Genomic DNA, 22,754 nt, shown 5'->3' with positions numbered 1-22,754 from the left:
TGATAAATCCATTTGTTAGGTAAACCTCATTAATGTTGTGATCTTTTTTTCATGAGCATGAGTAACATCCAGTCATAGGTGCATAGTAATAACAATGCACTTAGGACCATCTTGCATTCAAGTGACATCAAGCTAACTTTAAGAACTTGGTTATTGAGATTAGTTGAAGAAACTCAGTATTGTATTTCTTAAAGGAGGATTTCGTGAACCTAGCATCCTCTTTTTATGACATTTTTCAGTAGATATCCACGAAAAAAGCTTATTGCCAAAATTTCAGTTGATTTCGATTTTGCGTTTGCGAGATACGCATGATTATGTGTATTTCACTGCTCCATAGACCAGTGTTGTAATTTTGTTCTGGTATACCAGAACGAAATTCAAAATTGACAATATTTTTGCTAAACAAATTAATCTGCAAGAAATTTTTGGTACATAAACATTATGTAGCCAGAGGTTTCCAGTATAAAAATCTCAACTTCTTTTGAGAAAAATGGGGGGATGAGGCTGTGGATCACGAAATGCCCTTTTAACAAGTTTGCAAGTAAATGTAACTTTCTTGGATTGGAACATCGATGTTTGAAGCTTGTGTATGTTACAAATCAAGGAAATAATTAGTTGGCACACTCTGACAATATGTTGGAACTCTTCATAGCTGCTGTGAGAGTTCAGTGAAATTAGTATAACAATGTTTGATGTAGAAGTTCAAACCTTCCCCCTACCCTCCCCCATTCCCCCTCAACCAATGTTGGGGAGACTGGAGAGCCAATGGGGAAAGTGCTTTCATCAACATTGAATTGGGGGAGAGGGGTGGCGATTTACATTTAGTATGCCAGGGTGTGCCAACATTAATTTCCTTGATTGTAGGTATCTACCATTGTGTGTAAAGCGACATCATTCATGGATGACTGCTTTATTCCATTGATCACAAACATATTTCACATACCTAGTAGATGTTAGGATACATAAACAGTCTGTAACCTGCACACTAAATGTGACACAATCTAGTTTATGGCACCTAAAGGCGGCAAATTTGAAATTGAGATAAAGGCAAAAATATGGAGTAAAAAAACAATAAAATGCATAAGCAAATAGACATCACAAGACATCACAAAATTTCATAACTTTGGAACCAAGTATGCTAGACCTTTGTGTTTTTAGTATGATAGCCTAATGTTTGGTAATAATTATAGTAACTCAATTTTGGCCTCTATGGACCAGATTGTGTCACAAATTTGAATGTCTGATGAAAAGTTGTGATTGTTCCTACGTGTGACTAATTTGTCGGCTTCATTCCATTATTTATTTTACCTCAGAAATTGTACATCAAGTACAAAACATATTGAATGTCCGATTTACACAACTCAATTTTGGTGTTTCTTCAAAACTGATTTTCTCGAAAAGTATATTTGCAGTGCCTTACCCTACGCCACTATGGAATGAAGCCGATGAATTATTAGCATGGAAGTTCAAAATTATATCAAGTGTACAAGCACTATGTACAAGATCAATAAATGTCTCTATTATCTTGGAAGTTGGAACAAACTGATAATTTGCTGTGGGTAAGGCAACTTAAGAGCTTGGACAAGTTTTTAGTACTTTTTTGTTTTTAAGAAGTACAGGGCTGAAATTTTGATATTACCTTCTTAGGCCCTTCGCACTTGATTATTAGTTTCCTGTTGAAGATTTTGAAAAAGGGACGAGGTGACTTTTAATTATTAATTATTAATTATCTTTTATTTTCTTTATTTAGTTTGAACTATGACAAGCAACCTTCAACTCATTTTGACTAGAGCGGGCATTTAATTATTTCACAACAATATTTGATTTTATAAATAAGTGAAGGTGGAGTTGTACTCTTTGTTCATTCATCATTATTGTTGACATTATTAAAGTCAGAAAATGGCAAGTAGAAGTAGCTGAAACTTATTTTAAAGGAGAAAATTAGAAATAAAAATAAGATAATTAATTATTTTGAGATTTTCAATTTTGGACGCGGGCGGTAAACAGGAAACTAATAATCAAGTGCAAAGGGCCTTACTGTAAGCATACAAAGAGTTAGCTTAGTATCAAGACAGGGGGTATAAGACAGCTTATGGAATAAAGGTCACTACAGACTCTGAGTATTCGATGTAGAATTTATGATGTATTATGTCTTTGTTATTTAATCTATTCCCATTATATTTCCAGTAATGTTTAAGTTCTAACAAATGTTTGATGACGTAAAATTGATATGTTATGTAGAATATCTGGTGGAAACATATTATCAATTTAACATCATTAAACATTTGTTAGAACTTTTTAAGTTTAAAAACATTAAGTGTACTGGAAGTACAATAGGAATAGATTAAATAATTCAGTCATGGGTCGATCCTTCATGTAATTATTTCATGTAAGCTAATCCTAATCCTAACCCTAATCCTAACCCTAATTTTGTGTATAATTACATGAAGGAGTAACTAAGACATGGTACATTGAATATTCTACGTCTGTAGAGTAATTTTTAGCTGTCTATCATCCCTCAATGAAGTCTTGACAATAGGCTCATTTCATGTACATACTTATATGAAGGATATACCAAATTTTGAAACCAATTCTCTTAAATGTTCTTCAAAACAGACTTGCATGATTCTTTGTTGATTGCAAGATAAAGGAGGATACTATCCAATTATTTTACCAGAATCAATTTATCTCTCATGCAAAATCATCAACGCAATCTATACTCCGACTCTCTGCTATCTGGCACAAACATGGGCTATCAACAAAAAGACTGAACGGAAGATCACCACCTGTGAAATGAAATGCCTACGAAAAGCTGTAAACAAGAAATTATCAGGTTTGTATGTGACCTGCTACGTACCACAAAATGCTATGAGCGTAAAGTCGCAAGTTCATAATTTCGAGACGTCCTGGTTGCTGTGTTGGTGTACTTCACATGCACATGTTCAAGCTAATACTATGTCCTTCATGAATTGGGGCACAATGGAAATTCACGAAGGACATACTTTTGGCTTGTACATGTGCGAGACAAACATCAACTCAGCAGCCAGGATGTCTTGGATCTACCAACTTGCGACTTAACACTAATTTTGTGGTAGTAGGTCACATATTGATGCATCATAAGGTAGATATGCATATGCTGCTTTTAGGGGGAAACACACCAATAGATTGATGAAGCCTTATAAGCATTTCTGGTTTTGTTACTATCTTGATCTTCAGCCCACATCTGTAACAAAACTGGAAGGGAGCGAAAATTTCACTGGTATGAAGAAGAGTATGCAAGAATTGTAATCAACATTTTTTATCCACTTCCTCCCAACAGAAACCAGTTTTGCTCTTATGCGGCCCATACACGTTCAATTTATTGGGCAATATTAAAGACCCTACATACAAAATCTACCAGTGTGCACTGTACACACAATTATTAATAGTGCATAATGGTAGATTTGCATCTAGGGTCATTGATATTGCCCAATACAATTCTTTAATGTGTATGGGCAGCATTAGGGCTTCATCGTTCGTTTTTTAGATATCTATCCAAGTAGCTGTCCTAAAAAGTGGATGTCTACTTTCTTTTTGTTTTGACTCTTGCAAGTCATTTTTTTTGCTCTTATGCGGCCCATACACGTTCAATTTATTGGGCAATATTAAAGTTTTACCAGATTTGCAAGTTGTTTTTATGTGTCTTTCTTGTGTTAAATGTTATCTAGTCCTGGCTCTAAAACACTAGTGACAGTTACTAGAGTTTGATCAGCTTTTATCACTACCTCAAAATGTAGACTCATGTTAAGCGTGATATAGTTGACCTGTCTTATCTATATTGTGCATGTTATAGAAAATATACTACAAATAGGACTTGAATTAAAAATTTGTGATGCTTTTGGCGAGGTAATTCTCAAAACAAAATTTATTGATATTAATCCGCATGTAATAAGGCCTGTCGATTACGAGCTGATCAAACTGTAGTATTAATTAATATATAGATACTATTGGTGATTCCTGTGAAAGCGTAAAACTTAACTTAACTCACATCGCGGCCAACAAACCATCTCTGAACAGAGACGGAGGGTGCTACAAGTGACCCGGTCATTACGTCACACTTCAAGTGTGCACGATCGGGTCAATCCGCTGACAAAGGCTGTAGTAGCAACAGCTGAAAATTACGGAGGTAAATATATTCGTATTGAGATCAAGAGTTTAAATCTTTCCATACATGGATTACCAATACAGATGAACTTTCATGCAGGTATTTTTGTACTTGGGGCCGTCTGGCTCTCACACATTTCATGCATAGTGTTGCACTTAGGGCTTTGGATCATGGCTATACAAACATAAGGTGCCCAGTGTTTTGTCCAAAAATGCACTTAACGCCTTTTGGCTCTGACCCCTCGAAATATTGCATCATATGTTGGAAAAAAGAAGGTTCATCAATTAATGAAACATACAGAAAGACACTTGATAGTTAGCTTTGTTTTATTTTATTATCTCCTCAGTTTTTCAGTCATTTCAAAATGATTACATAGCAAACTCTTAATAACTGAAATCAGTGGCACATTATGGCTTACAAAGAAAAACTCTTCTTAATGTACCAGTTTATACCAACATACTCCCCTGGTATTTCTTCAAACACACATAGTTGCATCTTCCAGCCAAAGTTTGTACACTTCCACTCTTTATACCGATTATTTTGCTGAAGAGAGTAGCCATTGGCCTTTTTGAAAAATGGCATACACAATTGGAGTGCAGTAACCAATATGTCCAAAACCCCATCAATTCAAAAGATTTTAACCACTTCATGCAGTACCATCCTATTGTCTCCACCCAAGGCTAACTGACTGGTATATAGTGGTTATGTAAATGGTCAATTCCAGCGAAAGCGGGACAAAATTCTCTCTATGTTAACTTTCCACTTTAAAATGTCATTAATAAAGGAAATTACGTTATTGATAGAGCATATCATGTCACGTCCAATGTGCTCTCTTTGTGCATATAGGCCTTTACTAGCAAGTCATACCAGGGGACAAGTTATGATGGCTTAAATGAATTGGCGTTACCCATGAATTCAAAGATAAAGCACCATATATGTCATTGAATGTCCTTCAATCAAAATGAAATTATTACCGTTAGAAAGACGTTTGCATGATCTCTCATCATATGTAAACGATTGAATTCCACCAAAGTTTGTGGACTCTAGAGACCATTAAGTCAATTTGGCTAATAATTTTGTTACCAGCGTATCAAAAATAAAATGATCGTTCTGAAAAATGTTAAGTGAATATGCCATAAATGACTATATCATGAAACGAAGTTTCGTTCTATAATTCCGAGGTCCAAGTGATTATTTTATGCAAATACGTTTTACCCATAAAATTCCATAAAATCAAATTTGACGTTACCCACGTATCAACTGTTACCCACGAGTCCAGCTAATATAATTGCCATAACTTAAATTAATATTTAATGACTTTGGACACTGAATTTAGTTTGACAAGCGCTTAAAATTGTAAATCGTAAAAATAAGTTCACCGCTTTAAAAAAGAATCTACGACGGTTTAAACTTTTGTTACCCACGAATCCCGAATAGATGCTAACCTTGAAAAACAAGGAGATTGTTTATTTTAAGTTTAAATCAGCACATATTCAAGCCATGGGTATGCTATAATTTGTACAGTACTTACAGTTTATGCACCTAAGAAACGCAAACCCCAAACGGTACTACAGTACTTATAGCTTTACCCACAAATTCGGCGTTACCCACGAATCCAAGGATTTACTCGTAAATTATATGTTTCTTATGCATCTTAGGTCGTGTTCTCACTACAAACACGGGGTCTCGTACCTAGGTCCGAGTCCACATACAAGTGGACTCAGTCCACATTGATTTCGCGTTCTCACTAACACCAAAATGCTGATGTAGGATCGACTCCACTTACCCGGATGTTATAATATCAATGCATGACGTCACAAATTCTGTTGCAATGCATATTTTGAGCCGAACTCACAGCACAAATCAAACTTTACTAGACTATCAATTTTGAAAGATCATTTTTTATTTCCAGGCCCCCTGATATATTTCTGCAATCTATGGATATGTTATTTTGTGATATAGGCCCCTCTGTATCATTTGGAAAGATCTGAAATAAAACACTCTAAAAACTATTATTTTATATTAGGCCTATACGTGTAAAATGAGAGAAATACATCGGGTTGTTATTTCTGATTTTGGTCAAGCACGCCGATTTACACGCAACACAACCTCTAAATCACCATCAAAAATACTATTTTTGATTGGTAATTTTGACTCAGTCTAGCAAAATGTACACCTCAAAAACGAATATATTACACCTGAATAATATCCTTTTGTACTATCCTGTAAAGTTCAATGTCGTTTTGTTTAATTCTGAAACTGGATAAAATCTGTATCTTGCCGCGATGCCGTTGTTTTCACACTTGCACGAGAAGTATGCAGCTCATCAAACTACGGCAAGCATCTCAAACGAACTTCCGTGTATAGCCACTTTCCCCGAGCTTTTTCCACATAAAAATGTAAATTACTACATGAAATAAAGCCTGTAGAAATTTGTTCTATAATACCAGCTATGAATTTTTAAAGTTGAAAATGCATATGTTTACATTTTATAATGGAAAATTATATAATGTAGACTGTATATTGTATAGGCCTATAGTACAACGACGGCCATCAAGGTCGTGCATAGAGCATTTCCGGTATAAGTGGATCGAGTCCACTTGTAAACGCGTTCTCACTATGCTGTTTGATACCACGCCCCTAGGTACGAGACTACCTCAATGAGGTGGTCTCGATGCTACATCCTGGATGTAGGATCGAGACCACTTATTTCGCGTTCTCACTATTCTTGGAAGTGGACTCGATGTAGGATCGAGTCCACGTCCTGGTATCAAACAGGCATAGTGAGAACGCGCCCTTAACATTTTGAAAACATGCGAAATAGGTTCCAAAACAGTCCTGTTTAATAGCGTCCTCTTGAAGGTATACTGAAGCTGTATCATGAAGTTTTGATTGATTATCCTAAATTACCATTTTTGGGTAAATGCAATTGGTTAGAGAAACGGGAATCATTGAAACACAATGGAGGAATAACCGCATGATGGTTTCCAACCTTCTGTAATATTTTCTATTTTGCCGCTTACCAATACATACCTTCAAATATGTGTTACCCACGAACATTTTGGTTACCCACAAATCCCTTCTTAAATTATAGTTAACAATGTATTGATAGTGTTTTAGTTCATAGGAACTGTCAAACACGAGTTAATAGAATATTGCTGCATGAAAATATGGAATGATTTTACTAAAATAATAATATAAAACTGTTTGCTCTGTCTATTTGAATTTGGCAACTTTATTATTCTCAACATTTTTATACCCAAAATGCCATAATGATCCATTCTAAATATTCCATGTAGTTTGTATTTTGATTAAAATTCATTTTTGTGCCATTGCAGCCTGAATTATTGACATACGGAAAAGTGTTTTTTATTTTTATTAAAAAAAAATAATAGGAATTGCTATTTTCCAGACGCTGTTACCCACTAATCCATCCGAGATCCTCATCCTGCGACGATATACAAAATCTAACTTTATATTTATATGAAGCATTTATTCTAATCTTTCGAAATAATACAGTAATGTTAAATGATAGCCACTTTGGAAAGAGTTCGAAGAATTGACACAATCTTAACTGTACACCTGGTTTGTAATAACCAAAATATTTCTTTGTAGATATATGTAATAAAATTCTATTTTACGTTCAAAGTCTTCACCGATTTCTAGTGTATATGAGTCACACATAAAATATTGAAGATATTAAAGAAAGTGAAATTTTATGGCGTATAACAGGTGAAAAAGGCTTGAATTGTGGGTAACATGCATATGCGCATTTAACACTTTATTTGGTCTAGCAAGAAAAGTTATTTTTCAATCCGATGGCACTTCCACCTGATGATTCACTAGATATGATCGTCTCATTTCATAAGTCTAGAATTGAAAAGGAAAACATTTTCAAAATGGCCCCCAGAGAGAATTTTGTCCCGCTTTGGCTGGAATTGACCAAATACACAAGTTGACCCACCCCTACTTGTATTCACCCCAACCATGGACCCTTGGATTTTACACAGGTAAGCGTGCACATTTTAAAGTTAATTTTTTATTTCTTCCTTGGTCTGGGTACGCGCCAGTGATCGTCGATCGCGTAGAAGAGGCGAGGTCTTCTCCCCTTCTACGCGCCGACGACCAATGGGTCAACAAACGTCTTGTTGTCAAGACAGTTGTTCAGCCAATCAGTGGAAGAAATAATAAATTAACTTCTTGCGTTTAAGACAAGATTCCCACAGTTTCGGGCAGTTTGTTCATCAATGGACTTGCCAACAGTTCCCACCAATTACGAGCTGATCAAACTGTAGGTACTGACATGATTTGCACTGCAAGGTTGTTGTCCTGGAGGAGGTAAACCGATTCTGATATCTGAAAAGAGAGAGCAGCGCTGTAATCTTCATAAAATGGTGCTAGACAAAGGTGTCATCCAAGTGTAATATGTATGTATGACTATGTATGCTAGCAACAGTCACCTGCTGATAGTTGCTGGCCTGATAGAGAAACCATTTATGTAGATGTAAAAAAGAGTCATGTCAAAACACTTGCCAACTAAACTTTGGTTCACTTCAAGTTTGGTAGTGACATCAATGCTTTTTCACGGTTGCGCTGCAAGCAATCCACCATATAGCGTGCGTGTAAGCTCTGCACGATTAACTTCACGCGTGCACCTCAACTACGACCAGAGAAATACGCATATATGCATCACTACCAAACATGTGGTGATTCAAAAATGAAGTAACCGAAAAGAGCTTTGACTCCCATGATATAGTCCTTGTGTAATACTAGGCAATCTGCCATACTGAATTGTAATGCTGGGTGACCAAAATAGTGTGCATCTAATCTGTTTGGGCAAAGGCCTGATATCAAACATTATCCTTTAGTTGATAAGAATTCTGCAATCTCATTGGTCAAACACCACTTGGATAAAAAGTCGTATTACCTGCGTACTCCTCATTAATATATAGGCAGATAATATTTCCTGTATTACCTGCGTAGTCCTAACACACGTGCGTCTGCGTAACATGACTCGCGCGATATCCTAATCTGGAGCGTATACTTCCAATGGCATGGCTGCACTGTCAAAAAGCAAGGAAGAAACTGGCCTACATTTCAGTAAGATTATCAAACTAAATCTTTTCAGCAAAGTTTACGAAAAAGTCGGAAGATGACAGAATTCATGTTCCCTAAAGGATAAAGTCGTTACACCCTGTTTGTTCTCACGAAATACGGGAAAATATCTACGGTCTGCATATCTACATGAAGCCGAAGGCTGAATGGAATGCGGCACCAGACCGTAGATATTTTCCCATATTTCATGAACAAACAGGGGGTAACTAATAATATTTGGTATGTGTATCACACAAGGCATGCAGGTGTAGCACTTACTCCATATTCCAGAAAAATACAACACTTATTTTTGGGGGATTAAAAACATATTATCCTGCTTTGCCAAATGAAACATGGCTAAATCCTAATCCTTTAGTTAGGTTTAACTGCCAATGAAAGTAAAAATATTAGTGCTGTTTTTTTCTGGAATCAGGAGTAGTGAATATAACTAATTTGACACATTGCATTACACTAAAGATCACAAACATGCATGCAATAAAATTTTCCAGGCCTAATAGTCCAGGTACACAAACATGGCAAGCGTCCGATGTCTCCCAGTCCAAATTAAACTTCCTTCTCTATGTGATTACAACACAAATCAGCACCATACAATCATTGATACAAGTTCAACCAATATGGTAACTTAATATTCATGTGACGCTACTATTAGTTCATAAACATACTACTAACATCGGCAACACTGCTAGCAGGCTGTAAGTACTGTTCATCATCATCATCGTACACGACTGATAAGATTTTCATGATATTTCTTGTCTGGTCTGATCCATTAGATTAGTTTTATGGTCAGAAGGATTTGGATAGGCTTCATATGCGGTGATTACAACTTCTTGTCTCTGGGCCTGAAAAGCAACAATAAAACTTTCATATTAATGATTGAATAGGGATACATGTGGATGTAATAATATTTTACATATCATATCATACTTTGTGTTGAGATGACAGTTACTTCTTTTACAAAAATCGTTTCAAAGCTAATTTAATTGCCCAGTCTGACCTGCAGGGTCAGAAATTCGCAACCATGTGCAAAAATCCTTTTGGATTCTCTCAGTGGAATTTGTCAAGAATCCATGGATTCTCGCCATATAAGTTTGTATGATAAACTGAAATATTTACGAGAATCTATTAGATTCTTGCAATTTTGTTGACAAGAATTTTTGCGAGAATGGATTCTTGTTGAATTTCTGACCCTGACCTGTCTTGTTTGTTTGTGTTTATATTAATAACTTTCTTGTAGCAAGAAACCTTTACTTCAAAATTGACTTATTTGTTTGACAATTTGGTTTGAATATGTGTTTGTGGCTCATCAAGCTCTCCTTGAGTTCTTTTACACAGGTCTTAGCACCAGATTTTTTTGCTCTCTTTTGTATATTGTTCATACTTGCTGAAATAAATTTGTACAATTTGTACAACATGAGAACACACCCAATGATTCACTTTCTAATATTTTGTCATTAGCTGCTGTGTGTATGATTACCTCATACTCATATAACTCATGTATGGTGCATTCGCTTAGATACTCATACATGCCATGCACTGAGCGCTATGAGTAAACTCCTGGATATCACAGTGAATCATACACACAGCATCTTATGGACATGCATTAGTCTGCTGCTCTTCTATTGAATAAAAGTATCAACAGCATTTTATCACTTGCTCAACTTTGGTGCAACTCACAGACATAACATGACAAAGATTCCCAATCATCAAAGTTTTCATACTGATGAGGACACTAGCCATTGAGATACTGAAAATTTTAAGTCACTTTAAAGTCATTTTTATCTAGCCAACCTTTTCAATCTATAGCCATTTTCACGGCAAGCCTCTCCAATATGAAGGGAACAAAACAAAATTGTGATGAAGTCCAGGGAGGGGAGAGCAGTTGAAAATGTTGATTACATTTATCCTATGCTCTTAAAAATCATCAATGTTGTTGGACCCACTTTCGGATTCATTACAGATGCCTTAAAATGTATATTTTTACCTCTCATATCATAAGGGATTGTAATACTGGTATAAAACTTCAGATGGGGAATGGGGGTCACAGTCATTCAACCATAGTGGAAATAGCATATGTGACATGATCAAGGGGAATGAGTCACATGTCGACCCTAGTCGAAAATGAGTTTTACATATTTTTCTATCAAGGACACATAGAGCTTTCCGAAACTAAAAACCGTTAGTTGATACGACTTTTCGTTACAAAGTTACATCAGTTTATCAACCGTTGAAAACAATATAAAACAAAAGAATTTTAAAGCTTACTTTGTCAATATCTCAAAATCAATATCTCAAAATCAATATTAGCGACATCCGACTCATTTCCCTTGATTGTGTCACATATATGATGACATTGGAGCATACTCCTTTCAGTTGAGACAGGTGCTCTGTTCAATCCTTGGTAAATGTAAGCTGTGCTAATTTTAGATTTAAGGGTATATGATGTATTGTTGGTCGAAGCAGCAACAAAAAAATGTAGTTCACAGCATCTTGCGAATGGTAGTGAGCTTTAGCAAAAATTGCATTGCTCAATTCATAGCGAGCGTGTAGAAGAATTCAAATATCACAGATATACTTTTGTAGGTCCTGTGGTTCTTGAGTTATGTTGTAAAGAGAGCTGAAACAACAACACTTTTGTAAAACGTACATAACTCATTAACAACAATAAATTAAGTAAGTTTTCAAAGTAAATGATTTGTAGAATGAACTTTTGCAAAACACCTAAGTGTTGTTTTTCAATAATATATTGATTCAGATAATGAATGGCTGCTTCGACCAACAATACCTCATATACCCTTAATAGCTCCATTATACCCATCAACCTTTTGTGCCAATGAATGGAAATTTGTCCAGCATCACATCAGAGGTTGTGGCTGAAACATATCACAGTCAATTATGTGCTGCTTAAATACGCATTACAGGTAAAATGGTGGGCATAATTGAGCTATATTTCAGGTAAAAATTGAGCTTTCCTACCTCAGAAAATTCTCCTCTTAGTCCTATATAGTATACTTTGGTTGTATCAGCTCCAAAATTACGTGGAAAATGTATGGATAAGTGATGCACACTGGAAAACTTGGCTATCCTGAAATGTGGAAACATGAAATTTGTTAGTAACATTATTGTATGACAGGACAGAAGCCTGTATGGTGTGGGTGGGATGCAGGGTCTTAGCTAGAAATTGAGGGTTGCCCGTCATTTGAATAAAATTGCCTGTCCTAATTTGACCTTTAAAACTTTTACCAGACATCTATAGCCCATTGGGGGTTCAAAGAGTTCAAATATGTGCTGATGTGGCCTTGTTCTACAAATTGGGTCTACTAAAAAGGGCAATTAGTTTCTCAAAACATACAATTTATAATATAGCATCTGTCAAAGGCATTAATATTGCCTGTCCCTGGAGCAAACTGGCCGTCTAAAATGACGGCCAGACGGGTGGCTAGCTAAGACCCTGGTGGGATGGGGTGCAGGGCTGTATCTTATTCTAAACACTTCACAACCACCTGCAGAATTTTGTGACCCACACAGTTGGATTATTCACACTTACCTGAGATTCATAACCTCATTAATATATGCGATCCAATCATTTTTAATTATTTGCCAAAATGCAAACGTAAATATTAGTAACCTCCGCGCGCGCTGTGTTGTGCGTCGAACAAATTGCGAGAGCGCTGGCCGCCGTATTTGGATTGCGTGCTACCATATTTGCACAGATTTCGATTCGCACTTTTGTTATTGGTCGTCCTGTTTTAGCCTGGTCGATTTTTGAAAGGCAAAACACAAAAATTGTGTTATTTGGTAAAGTGAAGAGATGAAAGTGACGGTTATGAATGAGGTTAATAACTTTGCATCGGTAATATGTTGGGCATTGTGAAAAATCTAAACATTTTGCTTTGGACATCGGAATATATATTCCTCGGTTCCAAAGGCAAAATGTATAGATTTTTCACAATGCCCTCCAAATAACCGATGCGAAGTTATTAAGCTCTAATCGAAACAGGCAGATTCTTCTGAAATTTGTATGCACCTGCTGGCTAAGTAGCGATCATGAGTTTAAGTTTATGCAGGTTTGATAAAGTAACCTCTGTGTGCACGGCAGTTCAATTAATCCCTACCAAGTACTTTTCTGTGTGTGCATGGTTCATGTACCAAAATCTTCATTTGAGGGGTCTAGCTCACCCTAACTCACCATGCGGGGTAATTGCGGTACACAATAGTGCATCACAGCAAATGAACCAGAGTAGGTTTTGATGGAAATGGTCATCAAATGTTATGAAATACTGCATTTTTACAATATTCTGACCCCTATTGAACTTTGGTTAAATGGGCTAAAGAGGAGATACACACTGCAACTTCTGTTCATTTTCTGCATGGTAGATCAATCTGACAGAGAGCGGAAAAGTGATGAGTTTGTGATAGATGGACAGCAGATTGAGGAGGTGAAGCAATTTGAATATCTGGGTTCAATGATTAACAACAGTGGTGACAGCACAACTGAAATTAAGAGAAGACTGGCTATTGCAAGGACAACTGTGCAGGGCATATGGAAAAGCAGAGGCCTATCCATTGACCTTAAGGTACGCCTACTTCGTGCAACTGTGTTTTCCATTGCCACTTATGGATGCGAGTCTTGGGCTATGACCAAGAATGATATGAAAAGAGTAGATGCTTTTGAGATGTGGTGTTACAGGAGGCTTCTACGAGTGACATGGAAAGACAGGAGAACAAATTCCTGGATCCTCGACATGATTGGTACAAGTCTAACCATCAGAAGCGGCATAATGGAGAGAAAGCTGAAGTACTTTGGCCATATTGTCAGGAAACATGGAGGTGTAGAAAACAGATTTTGCAAGGGGCTATGGAAGGCAACGAGGAAGAGGACGCCCACCAACATCTTGGACTAATGACGTGAAGCTGGTTTCTAACCAAGTAATGCAAGGGCAACGACTTGGCATCAGATCGAGTGAGATGGCGACTCTTGTGAAGACCACAGCAGCGCTACACAGTGCCACCTGACACAGAGAGAGAGATTCTAACCCATATTTAAGTTGAACTTTTGTTAAATGGGCCAAAGAGGAGAGCTGCACGCTGCAACATTTGTTCATTTTCTGCATAGTAGATCCATCTGACCAGCCCTGAAAAGTGAAGTCGGGGGAGGGCACTCTGCTCTGCACCCAGTGCCTAATACACTACATAATGTATGTGGGTGTGTGGGGGGGGCATCAGTGTTTGCTTGCAAACGAGAACACACACAAGATTTTTCACTCTAAAATAAACTGTGGACTTACCTGCAACTGAGGAGAGTCCTCAGTCTCAAACTGTTGCAATAGACTTCAAATGCATGCTAAATGCATTTGAATGAACGATACTTGCTCAAAACCGTGGACCATGTGTGTAAAAAATAAAGTCAGCAGTTGATGGCTAAAATTCTGTTTCGTATCATACACACAAAAAACGCCATTTTAGTCCACGGTTAGGCAATGAAAACATGATACACACATCCGCTGTTAGATAGCAATACACACTGTCCTTGGTTTGCAGCAAACACACACAGGGGTGTGTGTGAGAAGGGTTGTATCTGGGGTTTAATCTGGGGTTTGACCTGGTTTTATCTATTTGTAGTTCATTGTTGTTGTTTTGTTATTTTAAGCAATCTTACTTTGTACAATATTCCATTCTGCCTGTTGCATCAGGTTGCATCTCAAATGTTTGCTCAGGCTCCCCTCTGGTATCATCAAAGGTCATGTGCACCTGGTTCTTATATCTGGAAACAAATATTACCGAACAAAGCGTTAATGTGATAAAGAGTTATATCATCGAAATTTTGTTTGTACTTTGCTCACATAAAACATATTGAACGCCTTACCATAATTTGTACCACTGTTTTATGAATACCCAGTCCTTACTGCAGGTCCGGCGTCGACATACATTTAGGTTCCGAAAAAATACCAGGACTTTTTTGTTGAAAATGCATTGGAAATGGCCAATATTTTGAGTGAAAATGAGCTTGTCTGACGAAGTTTTACTGGGCCATTGCCTGGGCACTATGTCACCATGGACGAAGTTCTGTCGATATGTTGACATAATTCACTTTGTCGACAGGATTCCGACAGAGGACCTGTCGACACCGGCCTCAGTTGCCTGTTATATTGTTAGTGTAAATTGCTGCACCATGTGGAAACACACTTGAGTTCTGTATGATGTGAGCATGAGGATGGCTGGTAAATACATGGACAATGTTAAGGTGGGGTGGGGTGGGAAATAAATATCAACTCTGTTTTACCGGTGACACAATCATGAGTATACTATGATATAGGTGACCCGGAGTGACGCCACAAGCCGTTGACCTCCGCTGACAACAAACCGATTCAGAAGTCAAATTTGTAGTTTTCTGTGGTTTGTCCTTTTCAAATCGGCCAAAATACTACCATTTCTATAACTTCGACATGGGGCCTCCAGCCAACAACAAAAATAAAGACTCTCCTCTACATGTTCATGTGTTCAGCTTCACATAAAATGCAATTTTCGCCAAGTATTTAACCTCTATTTTACCGAAATCGGCCCGAAATTTGCTCGATTCGAGGTCAAAACAAAATGTAAACATACTGAATCAGCCTCTGCTACAAGTCTTCAACTAGTCGCACTGCTCCATGGTCTATTGTGGGTTGAAAACCGTAAGTGTAGGCACTGTAGCGTCATGTAAAATAAGTACCCGGATGGCCGGGGTCACCTATTAGTACTCTGAAGTGTCAGTTTACATTTTGCCTGCTTGACATGCTACCCTTTTTATTACAGTGGCATGAAAATCACAATTTATTTACGCTGGAAAGGGAAAGTCAAATAAAATTTCTTCTTCCTTCTTATCTAGTTTTGGTTCAACTTCAGACAAAAATTATCTCACTATTTGTGATGCGATCAAGCAAAATCAGTCGGAACTCTGCAATAATAAATTTTCAGTTTCTTACAGGATAGTAAAAAACATTTACAAAGCTGGATTTTGCAGAAAATCCCATTGAAATTGAACAACCAGTTCCAAAGATATGAGCAATTAAAGAATTTCCAAAACAAGAAGAAACAAAAGGAAATATTTCCTTTATTTGGCTATATCTCAAAATCAATATTTCCGAGTTCCGACTGATTTTGCTTGATCGCATCACATTTTATGATTACTTTAAGGTACTACACCCCATGATAAAGTTTGTGACTAATTTTGCAAAACTACACACTGGTAACAATTTAGTTATGTATATTATAGGGGCAAGGAATCCAATTACTTCACTGAAATTTCAATGATTCAAGACAAGTGGTTCATTATATGTTTTAAAGAAATGAGGTACATTCTAGCAGTAGCTCTTTTCTTATCATAAATAATGTACCGCTTTATTTTGAGTTACTGAAATTCCAGTGTAGTAACTGGATTCCTTGCCCCTGTAATATACAGAACTTTTGTTACCAGTGTGTAGTTATTTTTTGAGAAAAATGCAAGATTAGAAACAAAATGTATCAGGGGGTGTAGTACCCCCTTAAACTGAATAAACATCAATCAAAAGAATACTCACAGTCTCATCTCCGCTGGATGATAGTCATGTTCACCGCCTATCACAATGATCCCTTTCAATTTCACATTACCAGTAAATCTGTTAAAAATAAAAGCATAATGGTCTTGAGTGAGGTGTCATAATATGGACGAAACATTACACAAATCCTTCTAGTTAACCCCATGAGAACTACCTGCCGATTGGCCAAAAAGAAGTTTTCATTATCAATTGGCCCAATCAGCAATATTGTTAGAATAATTTCACCACACACAAAAATTGGGCTGAATTATTTGCAAAGCTCCACACAGATTGGTGATCAAAGTGAAGATATCATACATGTAATTGACCAATCAGAGGCAATGTTAGATCGGCAGGTAGTGCTCAGGGGGGTTAATAGTACAGTAGGGGGCAAGGGAGACATTTCTCCCAAAAATATTGTTTTTGCCCCCCCCACTTTTAAGGTCTTGTCAGCCTCAAAAACCAAAAATTGTGAAAATTTCAACTTTTTGCGGATGCTGTAGTTGTGACAAAATGTGAGACTTTGAATAAAACGACACACCATCACAATTGAATAGTCTAAGGCATATGCGATAGGCCCACTTGGAAAATATCTAAAGTTGAACAGGATTTTTCCACTCAATATACACTCCCCAAAGAAACTATTTTTTAAAACAAAATGTTAGAAAAATGCCGAAAAAAGTTGATTAAACTTGAACCTTACATCTGTTTGGAATAATATGAAAGTTAAAAAAAATATATAGAGGCAATTTTATTTTTTTGAGTCATATCCACTTTTGCTTGGAATTGCCCACATATGTTCTTTTTTTTGCCATGTCTGTTCAGGTCAAAATTAAAACTAACATTTCGTAAAAAATAAATTTATACAAATCTTTTTTTAATTACTTACGGAATATTAAATAGAAGTTCCTCATCAGCATCGCTTTCAACAACCTATGTAAGGGATGAGAAAGACACATCGAGTGTTATAGGGTGATTTCACGAAAGGTCATTAGTTTAAATCTGCCTCCAGAAGACATGATGCATGGAACAAGTACAAAGCAAAGGAACCAATCAATATATCACTTCAACTGGGGATTTCTTTTGTGCTTTATGCACATATCATGACCTTCTGGAGGAAGATTTGAACTAATGACCTTACATGAAATCCCCCTAGATACGGACTACACAAAATCTAAAAATATGAGAGTATATAAAAGCCTGTATAATTATGAGAAACATTAAAAATATAGATTTAATGCATGAATATTATCCAAAACCATCCTGAAATTTAACCAATATTGCCAATGTGCTGTACGGTGCAACCATTTTAGTAGCATTTAATAGTATTTTTCTGATACAACTACAAATTCAATCCATGGTGCCAATGGCGACCAACTGTTGAAGCTTTTAATCGCAGACAAATAGGATTGGATAGGTCAAAAGTTTTGATTGTTTTACCGGTACTCAAGATGGTGTCAAAGTCACAAAGAATTTGATGAACTTTTCGGGACGGAGAAGGAGGATGATACTAATAATGAAGCTAGTAGATTGTAGTACCAGGGCGCCTATTCTTCTGTATTAAGGGAGGGAAATCAGGAATAACTTTTTTACTTGGGAGCAAAATTGGGGCACCTTAAGGGGGTACTACACCCCTGTGGTAAATTTGTGACTATTTTTGTATTTTTCTCAAAAACTAAAAACACACTGGTAACAAAAGTAATGTATATTATTGGTATTGGGGCAAGTAATCTAATTACTACACTGAAATTTCAGTGACTCAAGACAAGTGGTTCAGTATATATGATAGGAAATGAGGTACATCCTAGCGGTACCTCATTTCTTATCATAAATAACAAACCGCTTGTCTTAGGTCACTGAAATTCCAGTGTAGTAATTGGATTCCTTGCCCTATATATATATATAAATTTTGTTACCAGTGTGTTATTAGTTTTTGAGAAAAGTGCAAAAATAGCCACAAATTTATTGAAGGGTGTAGTACCCCCTTAATATAAAGTTTTTTATCAGTTTTTGTACCATACAGCACTGAATATTGCATACAAAGGAAAGAAACTGTCACAAATTAATTTCTCCATCCTGTTTTAAAAGCCTACATTCATCCACACATGTGTCCACGCACGGAGCAAGGTTAGGCAATAGGCAATGAACCCGGGGAGGGGGCACTTCAATTTGAAATGGATATAGGTGTAGGCAGGGTCTTAGCTAGAAATTGAGGGTTGCCCGTCATTTGAATAAAATTGCCTGTCCTAATTTGACCTTTAAAACATTTACCAGACATCTATAGCCCATTGGGGGTTCAAAGAGTTCAAATATGTGCTGATATGGCCTTGTTCTACAAATTGGGTCTGCTAAAAAGGTCAATTAGCTTCTCAAAACATACAATTTATAATAAAGCATCCGTCAAAGGCATTAATTTTGCCCGTCCCAGGAGCAAACTGGCCGTCTAAAATGACGGCCAGACGGGTGGCTAGCTACATGTAAGACCCTGGGTGTAGGGCTGGCACTTTCAAGACTATAAAGGGCATTCGTGAGAGCAAAATGTAAAAAATATGGGGTCATTGGGTGAGAGCATGATTTTTGGCATTCGGTTAGAGCAAAATGTAAAAAATATGGGGTCATTGGGTGAGAACATTACCTTTTTTTTAAATGGAATCTTTGGGTGAGGGCCGAAAACAGCGCCACAAACCTCGAAAATTGAATTTCTAGTTCTAAATGGCTTCAAATTTCTTTGTTTTTTCAAAATAAGTGACAAAATCAGTGATAAATGAAAGTTGCTGTTAAAATTGAACTTGTAAGGGTCTTTGGGTGACAGATCAAATAAAAAAATATGGGGTCTTTGGGTGACAGCGACGCTGAAAAAGGGGGTCTTAACAGCCCTACATACGCGTCACCTCCAGAAGTTGAAGTGCCCCCCGGGCAATGAAGAAGATACAAAGAAGAGATAGATCTACAAATCGTTTAAACCCTACTTGGAAAACAGACAAGAGGCCTTTAATAGGTACATACTCTTGGGAGCAGAAGACACGAAATTGGTGTTTTATGACCTTTAATAATTTGAGTTTGACGCTCTAACTTCTTTTGTGGAGAGTGAAATGGTATTTCTATTAGCGCTGGGTGTCCTTGACAGATTTGACTATATGCTTCAGTGGTCAGTGATTTCAAATGATAACCTCTGCCCCAATAATCCCAAGCTATGTCTGAAACTGCCCCGGGGAAACTGCTCCTCCATTGTCCTCGGAGGATGTATCATAAGAACTCAGTCTTCAAATTATAGTCAAATAACGACCAATAGATAAATGGCCGACTATCATTGAAGACGGAGTTCTGCAGTCTACTTGAAAAATTATTATTTCGAATAATTCAGTCCCATCAGAACAAAATATTCACTTTCTGACCGCCCTGACCAGACCAGGGCCCTAGGCTACTAGGTAAGCTTAAAATTGACATGGACTTTTTTCATGAGTCATGTCACTTGCCTTGTCTTTGTTCAGGCGCTGGTCCCATGGTTTGAAGACCTCTTTACCAGAGCCGTCTATAATTTCATTTAGGCATTCTACCATGTCCTTATTAATCTTAGTATACAATGAAAACTGTCTACCCCTCTCGGGATCATCGTCGTGGTCGTGTTCATCTGCACAGTGTCCATGCCCATGTCCTCCGTCCGCCATGATTGTTGTTTTGGTTTGGCCTTTCTGGGCGCACACCACTAAATAATCGCCCCATTGAAATACGTGTAGAAACACCAGTTTTCTTTGCTCGTTTTGTGGCCTTTTCGGCGCTTTTTGAGAAATTTAATGATAACCAGTCGATTGCAAATCGATGAAAGTTTAACATATGTTTCAATGTATGGGTAGTCTTCCGTCTCGTTTTCCCGGTAGAAGCCACTAAACAGCGCCCGCACTGTTTTTGACATGCTTTCAAGCCTGCAAACCTGTTTCTGCCCATTTTTAATACGCTGACCTATTTTCTCGATAATTATAAAATGCGACTTTTTGATGATTCAAATTCATGCACAGGCTTTACACTTTCATTTAAGCTACAATTCGCTACTCTTTCTGATTATTAGTCCAAAGAGCAGCCCATAATACCTCAAAAACTTTCTGTATTTTACCGGAATTCAGTACCGTGGTTGCACAAATGGCGCATTGAATTTAGTGCTCCCTTCAAGGGTTTTCTGATGTTCATAAAATTTAGTTCTTTTATCTTTTTCTTGAAATATAAAATGTTTTGAGTAAAACACTCGAAATTTAAGTGCTCTGTGACATTCACATCAAGAGAAATGCCCTTTCAAAGTTATATGGTGGATTCCGAAAATATGCAAATTGTCAACATTCTGACCATTCATGCTTAGCCTACTCTTCTATATTTGCATTGAATTCTAATTCTCTAGATAGTTTTTGACCGTCTATCTGATAAAATTCGGTTTTAAATGAGAGTAAATTACGTTTCACAATAATGCAAGGGTCTACTATACTGTTAATGATTTTATAACAATAACCACCCCCCGCCCGCCCATACAAAACCAAGATCTGGCAGCTTTAAAAGGCACGCACCGATTGGTCACCTTGAGCCCAAATTGCTTCAAATCCAAGAAATCGCGTTTTCACACAAATTGTGGCAATTTCTTGAACTTTGAAGGCCTCTGAGAAAATAATCTTAGCGCGACTTGCATCTAAAACTCATTAAATATATTCACTAACATAAAAAGTATCTATTTAAATCGAAAAAACTGCAATTTAATCAAAAGCCGACTTAAATTTTGGCTGAATCTCTGAAAAGCCCAGTTTTACTCCTAGGCCCTTCTAGGGTTTTCTGATGTTCATAAAATTTAGTTCTTTTATCTTTTTCTTGAAATATAAAATGATTTGAGTAAAATACTCGAAATTTAAGTGCTCTGTGACATTCACATCAAGAGAAATGCCCTTTCAAAGTTATATGGTGGATTCCGAAAATAGGCACATTTTCAACATTCTGACCATTCATGCTTACTCTTCTATATTTGCATTGAATTCTAATTCTCTAGATAGTTTTTGACCGTCTATCTGATAAAATTCGGTTTCAAATGAGAGTAAATTACGTTTCACAATAATGCATGGGTCTACTGTTAATGATTTTATAACAATAACCCCCCCGCCCGCCCATACAAAACCAAGATCTGGCAGCTTTAAAAGGCACGCACCGATTGGTCACCTTAAGCCCAAATTGCTTCAAATCCAAGAAATCTCGTTTTCACACAAATTGTGGCAATTTCTTGAACTTTGAAGGCCTCTGAGAAAATAATCTTAGCGCGACTTGCTTTGCTAATAACGCGACAGGTTTGCAGGCTTGAGAGCATGTCAAAAACAGCGAGGGCGCTGTTTAGTGGCTCCTACCGGGAAAACGAGACGGAAGACAACCCATACATTGAAACATATGTTTAACTTTCATCGATTTGCAATCGACTGGTTATCATTAAATTTCATAATCCAACCTTTCTAACACTATGGAATGTATATTCTATATTTAGAGTGGGTCTCAAAGTAAACAATTCTGAGTTACTCTGGTTTCTCTGCAATATACGCATAAATCTTTCGCCTTTTACTAAAGATTTCCGTGCAGAGGAACAAATAGATGAGTCTATAATTATTTTTCAATGCTCTGCCTCTGGCAGAGCTGGCAAAAGAAACAGACAGAATTTCCCCATACATCCGATAGAAATCATGGCAACACTGACTATGCTAGGCCCATAAATAGGAACGAAGTCACCAACAGGCCCGCAGCCAGGATTATTTAGAGGGAGGGAGGAAGTCACAAAAATGTCTGTTTCAGGAAACTTGAATTATTTTAAACTTTTCATTGCCTGATTATACGATCAGGGTTGGGGTTAACCGAGAGGTCTCAAGTAGGGGCCTTTATCATGTCTATATTCATCGAGTGCTTCCAACATTTTAATTCGCGTTCAG

At 37.1% G+C, this 22,754-nt stretch overlaps 1 protein-coding gene and 1 non-coding gene across 2 annotated transcripts; one reads left to right on the top strand and one right to left on the bottom strand.

The window, feature by feature from the left end:
* Positions 1-9,449: 9,449 nt before the first annotated feature.
* On the bottom strand, positions 9,450-20,583 carry LOC140147664 (PITH domain-containing protein 1-like). The gene is made up of 6 exons (XM_072169435.1): positions 20,289-20,583; positions 17,702-17,745; positions 16,816-16,893; positions 14,916-15,020; positions 12,233-12,341; positions 9,450-10,098 (listed from the first exon to the last, which is right to left on the bottom strand). The coding sequence occupies exons 1-6, from the start codon at positions 20,478-20,480 to the stop codon at positions 9,997-9,999; spliced, it is 630 nt and encodes a 209-aa protein (XP_072025536.1). The 5' UTR covers positions 20,481-20,583; the 3' UTR covers positions 9,450-9,996.
* A 1,763-nt stretch (positions 20,584-22,346) lies between these two features.
* LOC140149449 (U5 spliceosomal RNA) lies at positions 22,347-22,466 on the top strand. The gene has a single exon (XR_011858681.1). It is a non-coding gene; the product is annotated as a U5 spliceosomal RNA (small nuclear RNA).
* The last annotated feature ends 288 nt before the right edge of the window (positions 22,467-22,754 follow it).

Source organism: Amphiura filiformis, chromosome 3 (genome assembly GCF_039555335.1).
Source record: "Amphiura filiformis chromosome 3, Afil_fr2py, whole genome shotgun sequence".
Classification (NCBI taxonomy): Eukaryota; Metazoa; Echinodermata; class Ophiuroidea; order Amphilepidida; family Amphiuridae; genus Amphiura; species Amphiura filiformis.
Note: the sequence above shows the minus strand (reverse complement) of the source record. Positions and strands in the feature narration are given on the sequence as shown.

What these genes read in the sequence shown, in the direction of transcription:
- LOC140147664 (XM_072169435.1), bottom strand. Translation starts at nt 20,480, where the DNA reads ATGGCGGACGGAGGACATGGGCATGGACACTGTGCAGATGAACACGAC. An exon ending in AGCGCCTGAACAAAGACAAG is followed by an intron (nt 17,746 to 20,288) that starts GCAAGTGACATG and finishes TCCCTTACATAG; the next exon opens with GTTGTTGAAAGCGATGCTGA. An exon ending in CATCCAGCGGAGATGAGACT is followed by an intron (nt 15,021 to 16,815) that starts GTGAGTATTCTT and finishes ATTTGTTTCCAG; the next exon opens with ATATAAGAACCAGGTGCACA.